We start from the raw sequence: 17,921 nt of genomic DNA, 5'->3' as shown, positions 1-17,921 counted from the left end.
AATGCTAGGTCCAAGCAGGAGCAGCCCAGGATTACAATTCCCTTGCTGCTCTGCGTGCTGGGTCACCCTGCTTTGGAGGGTTCCCCCGCCCTGGTGACACCTTGTGACCTGCCCAGCAGGGCAAGTGTCACAGGTATTGGGACCAGTTGTAGCCCACCGTGTGTGACCAGTGACGTCTCTAATGTGGGGTGGGGTTGGACATGTCATGACTCCAGTGTGGCACCAGTCACGTCCCTCACCTGGGACCAGCTGTGACCCCAGTGCAGCGACTGGGGGAGGCAGGGCAGTGCCCAGGGGGGCAGAGGGAGCAGCTGGGAGTGCAGAGGTGCCACACGCCAGCGCAGCCCCATAAAGCCAGCGGAGCTTGGATTTTATATGGCAATAAAAGATAATGTCAGCTATAAAGTGCTAGAGCAGGTCCTGGCGTGCCGAGCTGGGGGGGCACAGAAGGGTGGGCAGCCCCCAGCTCCCCGGGGACACCCCAGCAGGGCAAAAGCTCCTCAGGGCGAGTGGGTGGCCAGCCCCCCAGGGTTGGGGACACCCCCAGCGCTGTCACGGGCTGAGGTTACGGTCAATGCATTAAAGCTGCTGCTTTGGGTTGTTGTTGTTGTTGTTGTTTCAATGGTTTTATTGGGAGATGCTGGGCCAGCCCTGGCAGGCCCTAATGAAAGAGATTGATGGCTTAATCGCCTGCAGCCATTACGGGGTAATTGAATGGTTGTGTACGTATGATCCCACCGTCAGTGCCGATGTGGCTGGAAAGAGAAGTGCCCGGAGCTGGGGGGGACACACAGAGCACCCCCTGCACCCCGAGGGATGCGGCGTGGGGGGAGCAGAGCCCACAGCCCTGGGACCCCCATCCATCCCCGCGGTCCTGGCTGTGTGGGTGTTCCTGGAGGTCTCCAGGTTCATCCAGTGCCACTGGGTCACCCCACCCCATCTCCAGCCAGCTCAGCTCCCAACCAGGTCACTGTGACCAGGCTCTTTAATGAGGCTTTTAATTAACAGGTCCCACCTATAGGAACGAATGGGATGGGGGTGGGAGAATCAGGGTCCAGCACAGATTGCAGCCCCAAACTGGGGGTCACCCCTGACCACCCTCCCTGCGGGAACCCCCGAGGAGCAAACCTGGCAGAGCCCCCGGCAGGTCCCTGCGCCGAGGTGTGAGTCAAACCCCTCATTTTGTGTGTGACAACCAGGTGTTTTACAGTATTTGCTACCTGTGATCATCCATCAAAGCAATCGATAGCGTTCCTGCAGAGTTTTATTAATGATCTTGTCACCGGGCTGGTGCGGGGTGCCCGGGGTTGTCCAGAATGATAGATCATTAAGAGCTTTCGCTGCTATTTATTCTCCAGTGACCTTGTCTCTCTCCATTGTTGCTTGCTTAAGAGTTATGAATGCGAGACATGATAATTTGATATTGATCTATTTGGTAAGTTAAAAAATTTACTGCATCGTTGATGTTTTAACAAAGGATCCGCTCGGGCCCTCCCGCTGGTGCTGCACACGTGTGTCCCTGTGCCTGGCATGTGGGACACTGAGAGGTGGCTGCTGAGCTCTGCGTGTCCCTCGTGTCCCCTCACGATTCCTTTTGAGCCTGAAGTACCGAAATGCAGGAGGTGCCGCTGTGGGCGGGGTGTTGGGATGGACACACCTGTGCAGGTGGGCAGGGTGGGGTGAGCCTGTCCCCATCCATATCCCCGTCTCCTTTTCCCAGCCCCACTCTCATCCCGTCCCCTCCCCGCCTGCTCTGCCCAGCACCGTGTGCTTGCCATGGTCCCCGCCGTGTCCTTCCCATGTTCTCTCCCAGATTTTTGGAGCTCTAGTGACCCTAACAAAGAAATCTCTGTAATTATTTGTGCTCTTTGTTCCTCCTGCCCTTCCTGGTGCTTCCAGAGCCCCATCAGCTGCTGGGAAAAGCTGGAGCTCCCTGTCACCCCCTCAGCACTGCACAGGATCACACCAGACGGACCCACTGGCTGGGGACCCACAGGACACGGCCACTGTCCCCTGCTGGCAACCCCTGGGGCTGGCAGCTCATGTCTGGAGTGAGACAGGGACAAACTTTCCTGTATAAAGGTGGGATTTATCAGTAGTGCACTGGGATCACTTGGTGGTGGTGGATGCACTGGATACAGTCAGTATTTATGTGTGATTTTGAATTTATTCTTTATTTCTGCTGGGAAATCATTCCCTGTGAGGGTGGGGAGGCCCTGGCAGAGGGTGCCCAGAGAAGCTGTGGCTGCTTCCATCCCTGGAAGTGTCCAAGGCCAGGTTGGACAGGGCTTGGAGTAACCTGGAATAGTGGAAGGTGTCCCTGCCCGTGGCAGGGGTGGGACTGGATGGGCTTTAAGATCCCTTCCAACCCAAACAATTCTGAGATTCAGTAATTGCTGCAAAGGGCTCCTACACAGGGAAACCCTAACTGTGCAACTCTGGCTCAGCTCAGCCAGGCAGGAAAAATCCTACTTTTAGTGGACATAATTCATGGATTAGGCTGCAGTGAGCCCAGGGACGATCCCTGTGGCTCCTCCTCAGGGGCAGAACGGCCGTGGATCAGGGCCAAGCCCCCCCAGGTGGGCACTAGGCTGGGTAAAAACGCTTCAGAAGCTCCTTCTTGTTGATTTTGCCCATCTGGTTGCGCGGGATCTCCTCCACCACGATCAGCTCTGTCGGGATGCTGTAGGGTGCCATGGTATCCCTGGAACATCAAATTTCATCTGTTAGAGCTGAGCAGGACCAGCTGAGCCTTCCCAGGAGCACCCAGAGCCCGAGCAGCCCCACCTGGCACCCCCAGGAGCCCATTTAAGCTCAGCCTCTCTGGAGATGCGTGCCCGGTGTTTGTTCCCAGCCTCTCTGCAGGAACAGCTCATCCCTGGCGACTCCTGGGATCAGGGACAGCGCTGTGAGGAGCGCGGGACCCGGAGTGTCCCTGGTGCCAGTCCCTGCGGGCAGGTGAGTCCCCTCCCCGGGGCTGTGCGGGTGACTCGGCAGCGATCCCGGAGCGCCCAGGGCGGGCTCTGCCGCCTTCCCCTGCCTTCTGTCACCGACCTGCGGCCGTGCCCGCTCCGGCAGCGCCCTGGCACCGACTCTAATGAGAGATGCCAGGTCTGCCCAGCCCTCCGAGCCCCGGCCTCCTCCCCCCCGCCACCAGCACCCGGCCATATGGAGCCGCTAACTCGGGATGGCGCCTGTCGCCGGGAAGCACCAGAGAAGGAGAAAGCCGCAAAATGAATCGCTCTGAGGAGGGACATGTGTCTCCTGCCAGGGAGTGCGAGAACAGGGGCCAAGTGAGCCTGAGTGACATAAAAAATAAAGGGGAGAGACAGGGCGAGAGGGAGAGGTGGGCGCTGGGCAGGGGGCACAGCCGGACCCTGCGGGGGTTTCGTGTTCAAGGGCACAAGAGCAATGTCCCTGTCACAGAGCTGGGGACAGCGAGGGGAAGAGACGTGCAGGGAGCACTCTGGGAGGGGGGCAGGCAGGGGAGTATGGGGGGCGCTGAGCAAACCCCCCTGCCTGGCACCAGAGACCCCCAGAACAGCCTGGGGGATCCCCAAAGCCACAGGGGAGGGATAAAGGGATCTCCTGGCTTGGTGGCATCAGTGTCCCTGGCACGATATTTAGGGATGAGCAGCCACCTAAAGCATAGTGAGCATCTCTCCTCTGAGGAAAAGCTGGGAGAGTTGGGCTTGTTCAGACGGGAAAAGGAGAATTTTTGCGAGACTTTTTAATGGAGTGCTCGGGCAAGGGGGAATGGCTTCAAACTGCCAGAGGGCAGGGATGGATGGGATATCAGACAGAAATTCTCCCTTATGAGGGTGGACAGGCCCTGGCACAGGCGCCCAGAGAAGCTGTGGCTGCCCCTGGATCCCTGAAAGTGTCCAAGGCTAGGTTGGACAGGGCTTGGAGCAACCTGGGCTAGTGGAAGGTGTCCCTGCCATGGCAGGGGTGGGACAAGATGAGCCTTCAGATCCCTTCCCACCTAAATAATTCCATGACTCTGTGATCCTGTGACATGTCCCTGATGAGGACACTGCTGGCTTTGAGCCCCTCCTGTGGGGTTTTACCTGGCCCATTCCTTCAGGTCCCTCACGGAGAGCATCTCACCCCTGCGCAGCTTCACCACGGCGCTGACCCGCTGTCCCCACACCATGTCCGGGGCCCCGATCACTGCCACGTCTGCAGGGACAACAGGGGCTGCCCTCAGGGTCTGGGCAGCTCCTCCAGAGCCTGAGCAGCTCCTGGGGCCCAGCTGGGCAGGAGAGGGGTTCAGGTGTCAGGAGGAAAATGTCAGCACGGGGAAACACCTTGGGCTTCTGTGCTGACACAAGGACAGAGCTTTTTTCACCATGGAAAAGGCAGGAAGCTCCATGGTTTGAGAATTTGGAGTTAAGGAGGGGGAAGGTGATGTGCAGAGTGGTGTGGGGCTGGGGGCACCACCTCTGACCCCATACACAAGGGCAGGGCAGATTTAATTCCAGCCTCATTTCCCGAATCAGACTGGAGCTGCTGCTGCCTCAGCCCCGGCCCTGGGAGAGCAGAACTGTGGGATTTAAACATCCCCTTGTGGGAGGGAACCCTTGGGAGCCTCATGGACCTCCTGCCCCCAGAGCAGTGTCCCCAGGCTCTGTCCCTTTTGGGGACACAGAGCAGGAGAGCACAGACCTTTGATGTGGGGGTGTGTGAGGAGCTGACGTTCCACTTCCAGCGCGCTGATTTTGAACCCCCCGTTTTTGATGATGTCCACGGAGGTTCGGCCCTTGATCCAGTACACTCCATCCTTGTATGCTGCTGTGTCCCCTGGAAAACAAACAGCTCCATCAGAGGCTGTTCCCTTGATCCCCCTCTGCCTTTCCTGTGGATGTGGCACTCGGGTGGTGCTTCAAGGGAGAATGGATTCCCACTGCTATGAGGCAGGGTTAGATGGGATATTGGGAAGGAATCCTTCCCTGGAGAGTGGGGAGGCACAGGTGCCCAGAGAAGCTGTGGCTGCCCCTGGATCCCTGGAAATGTCCAAGGCCAAACTGGAGCCACCTGGAATAGTGGAAGGTGGAATGAGATGAGCTTTAAGGTCTTTCTGAACTAAACCATTCTGTGATTTCCCCCCCCCAAAAAAAGATGGGGAATGAAATTGGGAAAATGAGCCTGACCTGAGCAAGATGTTTGGACCAACCTGTCTCCTTCCCACAGGTGTGATCCCATAATCAGCTCAGGTACCACAGGATGTGCCAGCAGTGCTGCAGTTTTCACACCCCATTTCCAGCTCACCTCTGGCACTGTGGAGTTTGCATGTGGTGCAGCAAAGGCCCAGAGATTTACACTGTCAGGGCAGGGAAACATCAGGATCAGTCCTGAAAATCCAGGCTGTTCCCCAGAAGAGCTGTGTCCCTGCTCAGCTGGCACCTGCCAAAATCCTGAGCAGCTCAGCTCAGCCAGGGAATGATTAATTGTTCCTGTATTTATTTGCCTGCCCCTTGGCACTCTGTGGATGTTGAAGGCTGTCTGGAATATTCCGAAGTTGTTGAAAAGTTGGAAATTAGGGCTCTCTGGGTGTTTGCAGTGGGAAGGAAGTGGTGGCTGCTGTGATGAACTGCACCCAGACCCTGTGGTGTGTGACTGACACACGACGGGACAGGGGACATTAATTAAATGGTGGCACTGGGAGAGCCAGGAGCTGCTTATTCACACAGAGAAGATGGGGAGAGGAGAGGAGAGGGAGTTCAGCCCTGGTTCAGTGGCACACAGTTCCATGCTGTTCTTTGGGATGTCAGTACAGGAAAAGAGCCCCATTTGCTTTTCCTCTGCCCTGATGGGGTGAATGATCCCTGGCCAGTTCTCCCCTTCCATCCCTGTGCTCCCCACAAACGCCATCACTGCTTCCCACACGGATCCCTCCCTTCCACTGGCAGCACAGCACAGTGAGGGGATATGTCACATCATTATTGTGACTACTGTGAGCTCCTGGGACCAGCTCTGTAATTCCCTCTGTCTCTTCCTTTTCATCTCCTCTCCAGCACCAGGCCCTGGCTGTCACTTCCCGCTCTGACAGCCCCGAGTGCTCTGGGGGATGCCATCCACCGAGGACAGCCCCGTTACCCTCTGCCCTGCACCATCTGCTTCCAGCCCAGCACATCAGGCAGCCTGTGCAGTGGCACATCCAGCATTCCCTGCTTCCCAAACCAGCGAGGAGCTCCCAGACCAGTTAAAAGGATGCTGAGTTTGCTCAATGACTGTCCCCAGCAGTGCTGAGTGTCACTTCCAAAGTGGTGCTGCCCCCGGAGCCACAGCAAGGACTGTACCTGGGGGTCACAGGTGAGTCGCTTGCCCCATGAGCCCAGCAGCCCTCGGATCTGGCTGCAGAAGGCAGTTCATGACAGCAGCCACGACTTCCTCCCCACACCAGGCAGCCAAACACCCAGAGAGCCCCAGTTTCAAACCTTCCCCCAACTTCAGAATATTCCAGACAGCCTTCAGCATCCACAGAGTGCCAAGGGCCAGGCAAATACAGGACCAGCCCCACCAACCTGCTGCTGTTGTGTTCCACCCATCCCAGCTGCTCCATCCAGCAGGATGCAGCTCAGAAACACCACCAGCATTCCCTGCCCTCGGCCAGCTGCACCAGAGAGGGAATTTTGGCTGATTTTGGCCACTCCACCCAGCTCCTGTCAGCACTCAAAGCTGTGGCAGCAGAACCTCGTGGCACGTGGCTGCTGAGGCCGTGGGATTTTTGCTTCCCTGACAGCAGCCGTCACTGCTACCTTTGGATTTGTTTCAAGATGCTCAGTGGGCATCTGTTCTGTGAAATGTTAAAGGCTCTGCTGAGCTGCATATTGAGCAGGCTCTGTGCTGGTGGGGGCTGCCCTTTGCTGGAGTTACAGGCGGTTATAGATGTATTTATCCAGTTCAAAGCAGAGAATTAGGCAAACGATTGGGCTGGAAGGACCTTAAAACTCATCTTGTTCCACCCTGTGTCATGGGCAGGGACACCTTCCACTATCCCAGGTTGCTCCAAGCTCTGTCCAGCCTGGCCTGGGACACTTCCAGGGATGCAGCAACTCTGGATAACCTATTCCCAGCACTCGGCACCTTCCCAGCGAGATGCAGAAGGAGACACGGGCAATGGAGACCAACCTTTCCCAACTCAAACTGCAGAGATTTCTGCCATGAGTTTCTTCAAGTTGCAAAATCCTCATTGCAAACACAGAAGGGCCCTTGGGACTCTGCTGCAGTTTGAGCACCTCCTTCACTGGGTGCTGAGATCTCGTGGGGACCAAGAGGCTGCCAGAGCTGCTTCCCAGGATGTGAGGAACAAGAGCCCCTTTGCTCCTCGAGCCGAGCTGCAGGATCAAACCCTCACCTGTGTCAACACCCTCACCCGCAGGGCAGTTTGTTCCTGGCAAACACAGCACAATTCCCACATCAAAGGTGCAAGCAGCTATTGACCCAGGGAACACTTTGGCTCGAGGAATCAAACTCTGAGCGGCTTCGGGGTGCTCTGAGATAGCTGAAGTGTGCATAAAAAAATGACTTTTTAGGTAAATCGGGTGACTTCAGCCTGGTCTAGATAGAGGGTCAGGAATGTTCTAGGATCTGCTGGGATAGTGTTGGCCTCACTGGGGCTCTGAGTCCAAGATTTCAACCCTGCATTACAAGTGATGAGGAGAGGTCAGCACCCCAGACCTGCCCCCCGAGGAGGAGCCCACCCCAGGCACACCATCCCTGCTCGGGGGGACAGATGTCCCTCAGAAGCCTGGGAGACTGTTTGGTAACAGGTGTCACCAGCTTGGTGGCAGTGACAGCGCGGCTGCGACGTGCGAGCCGAGATCTGGCAGCGGGAGCATCGCGGCGCCGCAAATCCGCAAACTGCAAACGGCATTGCTGGCTCCGGGAGGGGCTGCCCCACCCCGCCTTAGCTCTGCACCTATTCCTTTGTGCTCACAGCTCCCGAGGGGACCCGGCAGCCCCTTCCCGACAGGAAAGGGAGGAAGGAAAGCGTGGACACCCGAGGATGGGCACGGCCAGGTTGGAAACCAAAGGCCCCACCACCGGCAGAGCATCATTCCCATCAAGGGGGTTTGGCTCTTTGCAGCTGTGCTGTCCCCCCGTGCCTGTCACAGCTCCAGCAGACCGAGTGCGGCACAGCAGAAAATACCAAGAAACAGCAAATCTCCCCTTTGAAAGGCAAATGATTTTGCTGATTATTTCAGCCTCCTGCTCTGGAGGCAGTTAATGCTCGAGTCAGGAGCTCCAGGGGCCGGAGCGGCGCCAGGGATGCTGGGGGGCTCTTCCCTGCCAGCAGCAGGATGTGCTTGGAGCACTTTCAAATATTAATTAGACCTTTTTGCTGTTAATGAATCACTCCTGATTTTTGCAAACTCTTGTCTTTCAAATGCTCCACGCAGAGCTCAGCCCAGTGCTGCTCAGAGCGGGGATAGAGAGCAGGAATGTCTCACAGCCACTCTTCCAGGTGACACTGACCTGCAGGGACACAGGAGAGCTCCTCTGGGGACAGCCACCACGTGCCACCCAGGAGCAGCCAGCAGAGCTCCTTCAGACCACACAGTGCACCTTGCTCTTTTGGGAGCCTTTATGGTTTTGTTTTTTGTTTTTTTTCTTTTCCCAAACTCCAGGAGGAATTCCCTGCCGTCAGCTGTTCCCCTGCCATAATGATCCATCATTTCCAGAGGGAAGAGCCTGAGCAGTGCACTCACCCTCCTGCATTCTCTGGAACTGCTGCTCTCACCAAGTGAGCATGTGGGGGCCACCAGCAAGCTCCCAGCTGGAAAAGCCCCGGGAAGCTTGCAGGAAGGCAGTTGGAATAATCAGTCTTTGCCCTTCTCTGGTGCCTTTCAGCAGAGGATCTCCAAGCACAAGGATCCAGAGGCTGATCAGGCAGAAAGGGAACAGCTGGCAGGACAGCAGCGCGATGGGAACGGCCCCGCTGGGATTTGGAGGAGGCACCCTGGTGGGATGAGGAGTGGCCTCACACACCACGGAGCAGTGGGCAGGAGGTTCTGGCTCTCTGCTCTACCCTGGCATTAACTCCTACCTGCCTCCCACTTCCCTGAAATCACTGTTGGTGCTGCTGGTCCGCCAGGCTGAGGCAGAGCTCAGCCTCTGGCAGCGACACACCTCGCTGATTAGGATTGTGATTTATTTTCCAGGTAGGATTAGTCCAACAGCTCAGGCAGGTGATGAAGAGCCTGAGCCCTGATCCTGATCCTCACCACTCTGAGACCAGAGCCAAAATTTGGGACCCTTTCCCAGGTGAGGATTTTGTGGGAGCAAGTCTCCAACCTTAGCACCCACATCTGGATGGGGGCACGCAGGGGCCCAGCCAGGGCTTGTGATGGTTCCCCTGACCAGCTGTGGGGCCCCACCTGGCAGAAGGTCCTCCTGCATCCTTCTGCATCCTCCTGCATCCTCCTTTCAGCACAGTATTCCTGCATGCAGATCAGCTCCAGCAGCAGGCCATGGAAATGCTCCTTCACAGCCTTTGGAATCCTCCTGCAGCCACAGGCTCCATGTGCCCATCACATTTCTCACGTGCTTTCAAGTTTCCCTGCTTTTTCCAGGGCAGTTCTCATCACTCTCCTAAACGCATGGGAATGATTTTTTTGCAGGTAGCACAGACACAGTGGGGCTGGGAAGCTGCTGAGTGTGGCACAGCAGTGACATTCCTGTGGTCACCCTGCCTCTCTTCCCATCCCTCTGGCCACAAGCTCCCCGTGCAGCTCCCAAGCCCAGTGCAAAAAGAAATGGTTTGTTCCCATTCCCAGAGGCTCCTGTGCCGGAGAAAAGCCACGTGGGGTGGATAAATGATTATAAGGCAAGTGTTAAAGGCTTTTTATAGGAATTAGATAATCCATCCCCCCAGTGGCCGGGCCGTGGGATGGGTGGCCAAGCTCTGCCTCCCTGTCACGGACATCCAGCCTTCCCTCCCCCCACGCCATGAAAACTGCATGCACAGATCCCCCATCTGCTCACATACATCACACACTTCACTCCAGTTTATTAGCTGGAATAAATCATAAATATTTCATTATATATCAACGGCGCTCGACTCCGGGAAGGCGCAATCCATCACCCCGACGTTCCCCGCGACCTGCCGCCGTGCTAGAAGCTTTCCAGTCTATTAAACAAGATTGATACACTGTGCCAGGCTGGGCTGGGGGGATTTATTTATGGAGCACTGCGAGAGGGAGGGCACAGAACGTGTGCTCCCGGGCAGCCCAACCACAAACCCTGGAGCAGAAAAGGCAGAGTCCTCCTCCATTCCTCATGGGAATGCTGCTGGTATTGGAAGAATCATGGAATTATTTTGCTTGGAAAAGGCCCTCGAGACTGTCTATTCCAGCCCAGCATTAACCTGTGTCCCCAGGTGCCACATCCTCATGGTTTTTAAATCCCTGCAGGGATGGAGACTCCAGCTGGACAGTCCTTCCCATGAGGAAAGCTCCCCTAACATCTAAGGCCGTTCACTCTTGTCCTGTTGTTCGTTCCCTAGGAGAAGAGATGGGAGAACACACCGTGGCAAAGCAGGGCCCAGCTGAAGCAACATCCTGCCTCCAACAGAGACTCCCAGACTGTCCCCAGCTCAGGAATTCCACCAAGTGAGACCTCTCTCCAATCCACATCTCCCTGCAGGACCAACAGCAGCCTCGGTGGGAGTCCCTCTCTGGTTGAATCCTGGACCCTGGGTGAGTTACCAAAGGAAGGTGCAGCTCTCAGGGATCCAGAGCCTCCCTGGCACTGCTGGGATTGATTGGAGACATCCCTGCTCCTGAAGGGATCCCACCAGCAGTGATGTATGTGCACAGATCTCTTTAATGAAATGCTAAATGATAGGCTAAATAACTGAGCAACTTTAGCTTGATTTATTGCGTGGAAGTGAGGAATGTGTGTCCCTGCTGTCAGCCATCTTGGCTGCCAACAGAGGTCATGAGCACTAATTGTAGCTAATTAACATTAATTAGACTTGGGGAAAGACTGGGTCTCCTCTCCCCAGTCATGCCCATCCACCCCAGCCCTTCAGCACTCGCATTCCCTGGAGCCAGGCTGAGCTCCCAGACGCCCAGGGCTCAGGATTTAATCCCAATCCAGCTGAAATCATCAGCTCCTGCTTCTCCTCCCCTTTGCCACCCTGCTCACACCATGAGACCTGCCAGGTTCCCACAGGCTCCCTTTGGAGCCTGTCACAACCTCAGAGTGACTCTTAGGGGACACTCGAGTCCCTCTGCCCTCACCAGGTCATCTGGACCAGCAAATGCCTGCCTTGGGCTCACTGTCCAAAACCACTGGGGCTGCTCCAAGGCCTGGCTCCCTCTGTGGAGCACGGAGGGTTTGGAGAGTGCTGTGATCATTAATAAAGCATCACAGGCTCCTGAGGGGGAAAGAGTTTTAAACTTCCTCAAAAAAACCACATGTATATTAATAGCAGAGCAATTATTCATGAGGAAACCCTCTCCCCAGCAGCTCCCACTCAGTCCCTGGGTGCAGGACAAAGCCTTTCCTGGTGTCTCTGCCCTGCCCTGCCCAGCAGAGCCCCTGGCACCAGGAGAAGGGCTCCTGGATCCAGCTGCTATCCTGGCACAGGCAGCTCTGGCTGGCAGCAGAATTCCAATCTGCTGCCAAAATCCTGCAGCAGGGCCCAGGGCCTGGGAGGAGAGTGGCTCAGCAGCTGCAGCCTGAGATGTGTCCCTGTGGTGGGAACAAGCAGGTGAGCTCTGTGGAGCTGCTGCTCTCCAGGCAGGTTCCACCTGGAGTGCACAGGGTAAGGATGGGGAGATGCTGGAGAGTCCAGAGGAGTCACAGAACTGCTCCAGGGCTGGAGCTCCTCTGCTCTGCAGCCAGGCTGGGAGAGCTGGGGGTGATCACTGGAGAGGAGAAGCTCCAGAGAGAGCTCAGAGCCCCTTCCAGAGCCTAAAGGAGAGCTGGAGAGGGACTGGGGACAAGGGATGGAGTGACAGGACACAGGGAATGGCTTTAAACTGAACGGGGGTGGGCTCAGATGGGATATCAGGGAGAAATCCTTCCCTGTGAGGGTGGGCAGGCCCTGGCACAGGGTGCCCAGAGCAGCTGTGGCTGCCCCTGGATCCCTGGAAGTGTCCCAGGCTGGGCTGGACAGTGTTTAGAGCACCCTGGGCTAGTGGAAGGTGTCCCTGCCATGGCAGGGGGTGGAAGAGATGAACTTTGAGGTTCTCCCAACCCAAACCATTCTGGGATTCTGTGAAACTCCATCCCAGAGCCTCCTCCAGACCCAGAGCAGGCTCTGCTTCACCTCCTAGAATTGAAGAGCCCATCCTGCCCTGCCCTGGAGGATCCTGCTGGGCACAAAAGGGACCATCTGAAGACACCAATATCCTGAGAGGCCGCTGGCTGCTGCCACACCTCTCCCACACCAATATCCAAGAGCAATCCACGCCTGTCAAGCTTTGTGAGCTCCTGGCCACTGAGGCAGAGCAGGATTTGGGCACCCACGTGAAATCTGGAGGTAATTTAATGGTTCCTGAGAAGGGGAATCAATCAATCCATTGCAAGGGAATCTCTGTTTGTTCCCACACCTTGCCACAAACATCACCAGGAGCAGCAGCAGCAGCAGGTGGGTGTGCAGCACCATTTATTTCTATCAGCAAATTGCCAAGTAGATTTTTAGCTCAGGACCATCCTTCCCTCCTCCCTGAGCCTGGCTGAAAGGCCATGAGGGGGGACAGACCCTCTCAGTGCCCTCGTGGCTGCTCCAAGGGATGCAGGGATGCAGATGCCTCACTGTGCTGGTTCCTTGCTCTGGATTTGGGCAGGGGATGGGAATTGTATCACAGCTCAAAGCTGCTTTGCAGCCCTTTCTATCTCTCCACACAGAGCTGTGCCAGGCAGGTTGAGCCTGGAGAGCAGGAAAGGTTCTTCCTCCAGAGGGTGCTGGGCACTGCCCGGGCTCCCCAGGGAATGGGCACAGAGCTCCAGGAGAGTTTGGCCAATGCTCTCAGGGATGCACAGGGTGGGATTGCTGGGGTGTCTGTGCAGGGCCAGGATTTGTACTTTGATGATCTTAATGTGTCCCTTCCAGCTGAGGATATTCCATGATTCCATGACTGACCTGGGAAAGGCATTGAGTCATCTGCAAGCTGCCTGCTCCCAGGAGAAAGGGGTTGGGGTTCAACAATGGACTCCCCACTCTCCAAACTTCTCCAGAGACTCCTAGAGCAGCCAGCATGAAGATAAAAAAAAAAAAAATCAGAAAAAAAACCAAGAAAGCCCCAGCCTGGAATGAATTCCTGTCATGCTCTCTAACAGGGAACTTTGTATTCCACAGGCAGCAGCTCTGAGCCTGCTGTCAGAGCCACGCTGGGAGAAAGGGCAAAACCCTGCCGAGATGAAAGAATGGGAAGCACTGGAACAGCCTCCCCTGGCATTTACACCTGGAAAAAAAAATAAATCACTCAAGGGCATCTCACAAAGAGCTGTGCTAATAAGGCTCTCCTCCCCTCGCTGTGTGGCTGAGTGGGACATGGAGCAGTGCCAGGAGTGCTGGCAGCAGCTCAGCCACCTGGGAGGGGAAAGGAGCAGGTAAGACCAGCCTGACTGAACCCTGAAAGCCTGAACTGAGCTCTGCCCACCCTGCTTCCAGCCAGGGGACAGAGGGATTTGGGGACTTGCCTGTGGGCAGCCCAGGAGTGCAGCTACCCCTGGGCTCAGTGATCTATCAGAGACTCCTTCCCCTCACACGTATTTTCCAAAGGATCCTCGAATTTACTGCACTGACCCTCCTGGCTTGTCTGCACATCTTATTTCCTTCACCATCCAAATTCCCCCCTCCACAACCCCATCCTGGCTCCTGTGAGTGGCTCATTCCACCACACAGCCTTTTCCCTTCTCCCAGGAGGATTTTTCTCCTCTGGGCACAGAGAAGAAGGCAGGGCAGTGTTTAGGCATTACCCTCTGGTGTCACTGTCCCACTGCACTCAGGATCCCCTGGGATCCTGCATCCCTTCTCCAACCCATCCCTCTCCCACCCCTGCAAGCTACCAAGTGCAGGTTTGGCTACCAAATACAAAGAGCCACGTCTGTCCTGCTGTCCTGGGGTCTCAGGGGTTGCTGCAGAGGGTCCCTGCTCCAGCCTTGGCCTGGGCTGGCACTGGGCACCCTCACACAGCCTGTGCCAGCCAAGTCCTGGGCACCCAGCCAGGAGAGGACAGCACCAAATGGAAACTCAGCCTTGGCAAAGCCTGGCAGCACCTCAGATCCTGCCCGCCCTTGGCAGAGGTGCTGCTCCTCATTTTTATCTCATTTCTTCAGCTCAGCATGACCAGGAACCTCTCCAGGCCCTCAGAACTGAGGGACAAGAGCAGATGAACACTCCCCAGGCTGCATGTCCTGCTCCAATGGAAACCAGAGGATAAACCAGGCAAACCTGGAAGGTTTCTGTAAACCAGGCAGCCAAGAGTTTGGAGGTTCAGCTCTCACTAGCAGGAACTCGTGGGTGACTGATATGACACAAGCAGGCTGAGCATCTCCAGCCTGAATTACTGCAGATGGGTTTGCCCAGAGGACCAGCCAGAAAAGAAAATGGGTAAGTAAAAATGAAAAACGCTTCTTTTTTTCACATTAGCATTTAAATATTTATGGAAATCCCTGCAGACAACGAGGCGAAAAAGAAAACTCAGAGTAATAAATAAATCAATGCTCCAAGGTGTGGCTGCACAGCTGAATGTGGCTGGTGGAGCTTTGAAGAGTGTGCTAATAAAAAATAATAATGGTAATAATGAAAATATTAGAGCAGATCCCTCTGCTCCCTGCAGCCACTGAGGGATGATGAAACCTTAGCAAAAGGCAGAATCACCTTTTTTTTTTTTTCCATGCAGTGACCTGGGGCCTGGCCTTGGACACTTCCAGGGATTCAGGGGGAGCCACAGCTGCTCTGGACACCCTGTGCCAGGGCCTGCCCACCCTCACAGGGAGGAATTCCTTCCTAAATCCCTGGAATGGGATGGAATTGAATCATGATTCCCAGCAGTCAGGGGCTCCTTCCAGGCTGTCCCTCCAGGCTGTGAGGGCAGCACTGCAGCAGCAGAGCTGGAGGGGGAAAAGCAGACACAGAACAAGAGGGAAGAGCCTGGATTTGGGAGCTGCAGGTGCCTGCTGTTCCCACCAACTCTCAGCTGGGGAGCAATTGCTCCACGCCTCTGGAAAGGAGCCTCAGTGCAGCAGAGGTTCTCCAAGAAGGGAAGGGTTGGCATCCAAGATGTTTGATATGACGAGAGCAGAGCTTTAGAGAGTAAACAAATTCTGTGCCAAAAGCTGCTCTCATTTACAGCTACAAAAATCCCAAGTCACTGTGAACTGCTGAAAACATCAGTTTCACCAGCAGACAGGGAAATGGAATCACAGAAATCAGGGAATCACAGAATGTTTGGGGTTGGAAAGGAACTTAAAGCTCATCTCGTTCCACCCCTCCCATGTCCTGGTGACCCCAGGGCTTCCATTTATCAGGCAAACCTGGAAATATTAAATCCTCAAGGAGAAGGAATAAATACTCAAGCAGGAAGCAGAAAAAGGGAATTCTTTCTGCACAGTATTTGAAGTGTGTGTGTGTAAGGAACCTCTGGGGGTGACAAAGGCTGATACACCAGAAAATATTCCATCTTTATGTTTTTTATTTTAGAAACACTTCTTAAATGAGGGCTGGCTTCTGCTCCTGCCCCTTCCTACAGCAGTGGGTTTGGGGTCCCTCTGACATTTTTGGGGGTGTCCTTCCATGGGATTTGTGGGAAGGGGGGTCCCAGCTCTAAGCTGCTCCCACCCATGAGCTGATGGATCCCTGCCAGACTCCCAAAGCAGCTCCTCCAGGCAGGAGCCCCCCTCCATCCGGTGGGATCACACCGGTAACTCACATAATTTCAGCACATTACAATTAAGGAATCAGTTCTTTAAAAATAGAATTTGCATTAGCTGGATTTGTGAGTAGGAAAGCCACTGCAAACAAACAGAAAACCTGCAGATTAAGATGCTAATTAGATGCATTTCTATTTATAATCTGCCTTGATCAGCCTCAAGTATTTTCTCTTTCAGGTGTCTGTGCTCCACCCACGGATGTGAGCAATTCTCCTGGCAGGGAAACACCTGCTGGTCCCTGGGGACAGCCAAGCACTGGGAAAAGCCAGTGCCAAAGGGATGGGGCTGCATCCCTGTCCTTAGGGAGCAGCCCCCGAGGGGGGAAGAGCTGCCCAGGGCCTTTCCTACAAACACCACACTCCTCTGTGCTGGGAAACTGCAGCAAGCTTTGCCTTTCCCACCCAGAAAGGGTGGAAATCACAGAATCGTGGAATTAGCTGGAAAAGGTCTTTAGGATCATGTCCCCAAGTGTCACATCCGTGTTTTTTGAACACTTCCAGGGATGGGGACTCCACCACTGCCCTTTCCATGAAGAAATTTTCCCCTGTATCCAACCTAAACCTTCTCTAATCCATTTTGTCTCATCCTGTCCCTTGTTTTTCCCTCTGGCTGTCCCCTCCTGTCAGGGAGTTGTGCAGAGACAGAAGGTTCCCCCCGAGTTCCTTTTCTCCCTTTCCCAGCTCCCTCAGCCTCTCCTGGTGCTCCAGTTGTGATGGAGGTTGGACTTGATGGCCTTGAAAGGTCCTTTCCCACCCAAACTATTCCATGATTCTATGGAATCTCTAAAAGCCAGGGCTGGGAATGGCAAAGATCTGCAGCTGCTGTCAATTGTGGCCTGGGGAGCTGAGCCTGAAAAGGACACAGAGACATCAGGAGGTCACTAAAACCAGTCAGAGTAAACTGGGATCATTCCCTGGACTGGGATTCACAGCTGCAGCAAGAGAATGTTCCATTTTTGGAGCAAGCTGGGAATTCAGGGCTGAGTGGGATGCTCCCAGCAAAGCCAGGGCTTGTCCTCGGTGCTTGGATTTGTAATCACAGTGGAAAAACAACTTCTTTTTGTTGTACTTGTCATGGTTTCTTGTTTTGTTTTGTTTTGTTTTGTTTTGTTTTCCCTGGAGTTTCCTCTTTCACTGCAGAACATCCAGAATTAATAAAGAGACACCAGGTCCACTCTGTTCTCCCTCTAAAGCCTTAACAGGAGAAGTGGTTTGGGCCATGGGATTTATTATGAATGGGGTTCAGGGGTATTTGTGACCTGTGCAGAAGGGTGCAGCAAAAATTCACCGATTAAACCAAGATTTAACAATGTGAAAAACAGCTCCAAGGTTGTGGGGGTTTTTTAAATGCAGCTCAAAGAAAGAAATTTAAAAGAAATGAGTCATCATTCCGAAATGTGCACCAAACAAGTTAAATAACTCTTACTTTCTTAACAACATATTAATCAAAGTGCATTGATTCTTGAATCAGATTCTACTCCCAACAAGCTCTCTATCTTCTCCATCCTGATGCATGCATTAAGAGAGTTTTGTTCTGACAGATACAATATAGCAATCAATAAAATCTTATTATATGAAGCAGAGATACATGGATTTGTTGTAGGATTTATGCACTACTTTCAAACCTGGTGCTATTTCATGTCTCAGCCTTAACCTGTAATTGAAAATAAATCTCCCTGAATACACCAGATTCTAATTTTCTGGATGTATGGGCAAATGTGAATGGAAGCTGCCCTTCCCTGGGGGAGCAGGCTGCTCTCAGGTCGTGTCACTGCTCAGGGAGCAGGGCTGGATTGGCAGATTGCTCTGGAGAAACCCTGGGAAGGAGGGAAATGTGGGGAAAGGGGCAGTGCCCGGGCACCATGCTGGGCATCCCAAACCCTCCTCGTGCTTCCAAAGCCACCTGCTGCCTCCTGGGCAGGGATAACCTGATGTGAGAGTGCCAGAGCCTGGCCTGTGTGGGCATGGCAAGGCTGGGAGGGATGGATGGATGATGGATGGATGATGGATGGATGATGGATGGATGGA

The 17,921-nt window shown here is 54.6% G+C and overlaps 1 protein-coding gene across 2 annotated transcripts in view; it reads right to left on the bottom strand.

Moving 5' to 3' along the window:
- Nucleotides 1-2,147: 2,147 nt before the first annotated feature.
- The window catches only part of ACSF3 (acyl-CoA synthetase family member 3), a 51,224-nt gene continuing 35,450 nt past the window's right edge, over nt 2,148-17,921 (bottom strand). For both annotated transcript variants that reach the window (XM_014874504.2, XM_088172140.1), the window contains 3 exons: nt 4,669-4,803; nt 4,071-4,182; nt 2,148-2,704 (listed from right to left, as the gene is read on the bottom strand). In XM_014874504.2, the coding sequence (XP_014729990.2) occupies nt 2,587-2,704; nt 4,071-4,182; nt 4,669-4,803 (365 nt within the window). In that variant the 3' untranslated portion in view covers nt 2,148-2,586. The remainder of the gene's footprint in view (nt 2,705-4,070; nt 4,183-4,668; nt 4,804-17,921) is intronic.

Source organism: Sturnus vulgaris, chromosome 12 (assembly GCF_052056855.1).
Source record: "Sturnus vulgaris isolate bStuVul1 chromosome 12, bStuVul1.hap1, whole genome shotgun sequence".
NCBI lineage: Eukaryota > Metazoa > Chordata > Aves > Passeriformes > Sturnidae > Sturnus > Sturnus vulgaris.
This window is presented reverse-complemented; position numbering and strand designations above follow the sequence as displayed.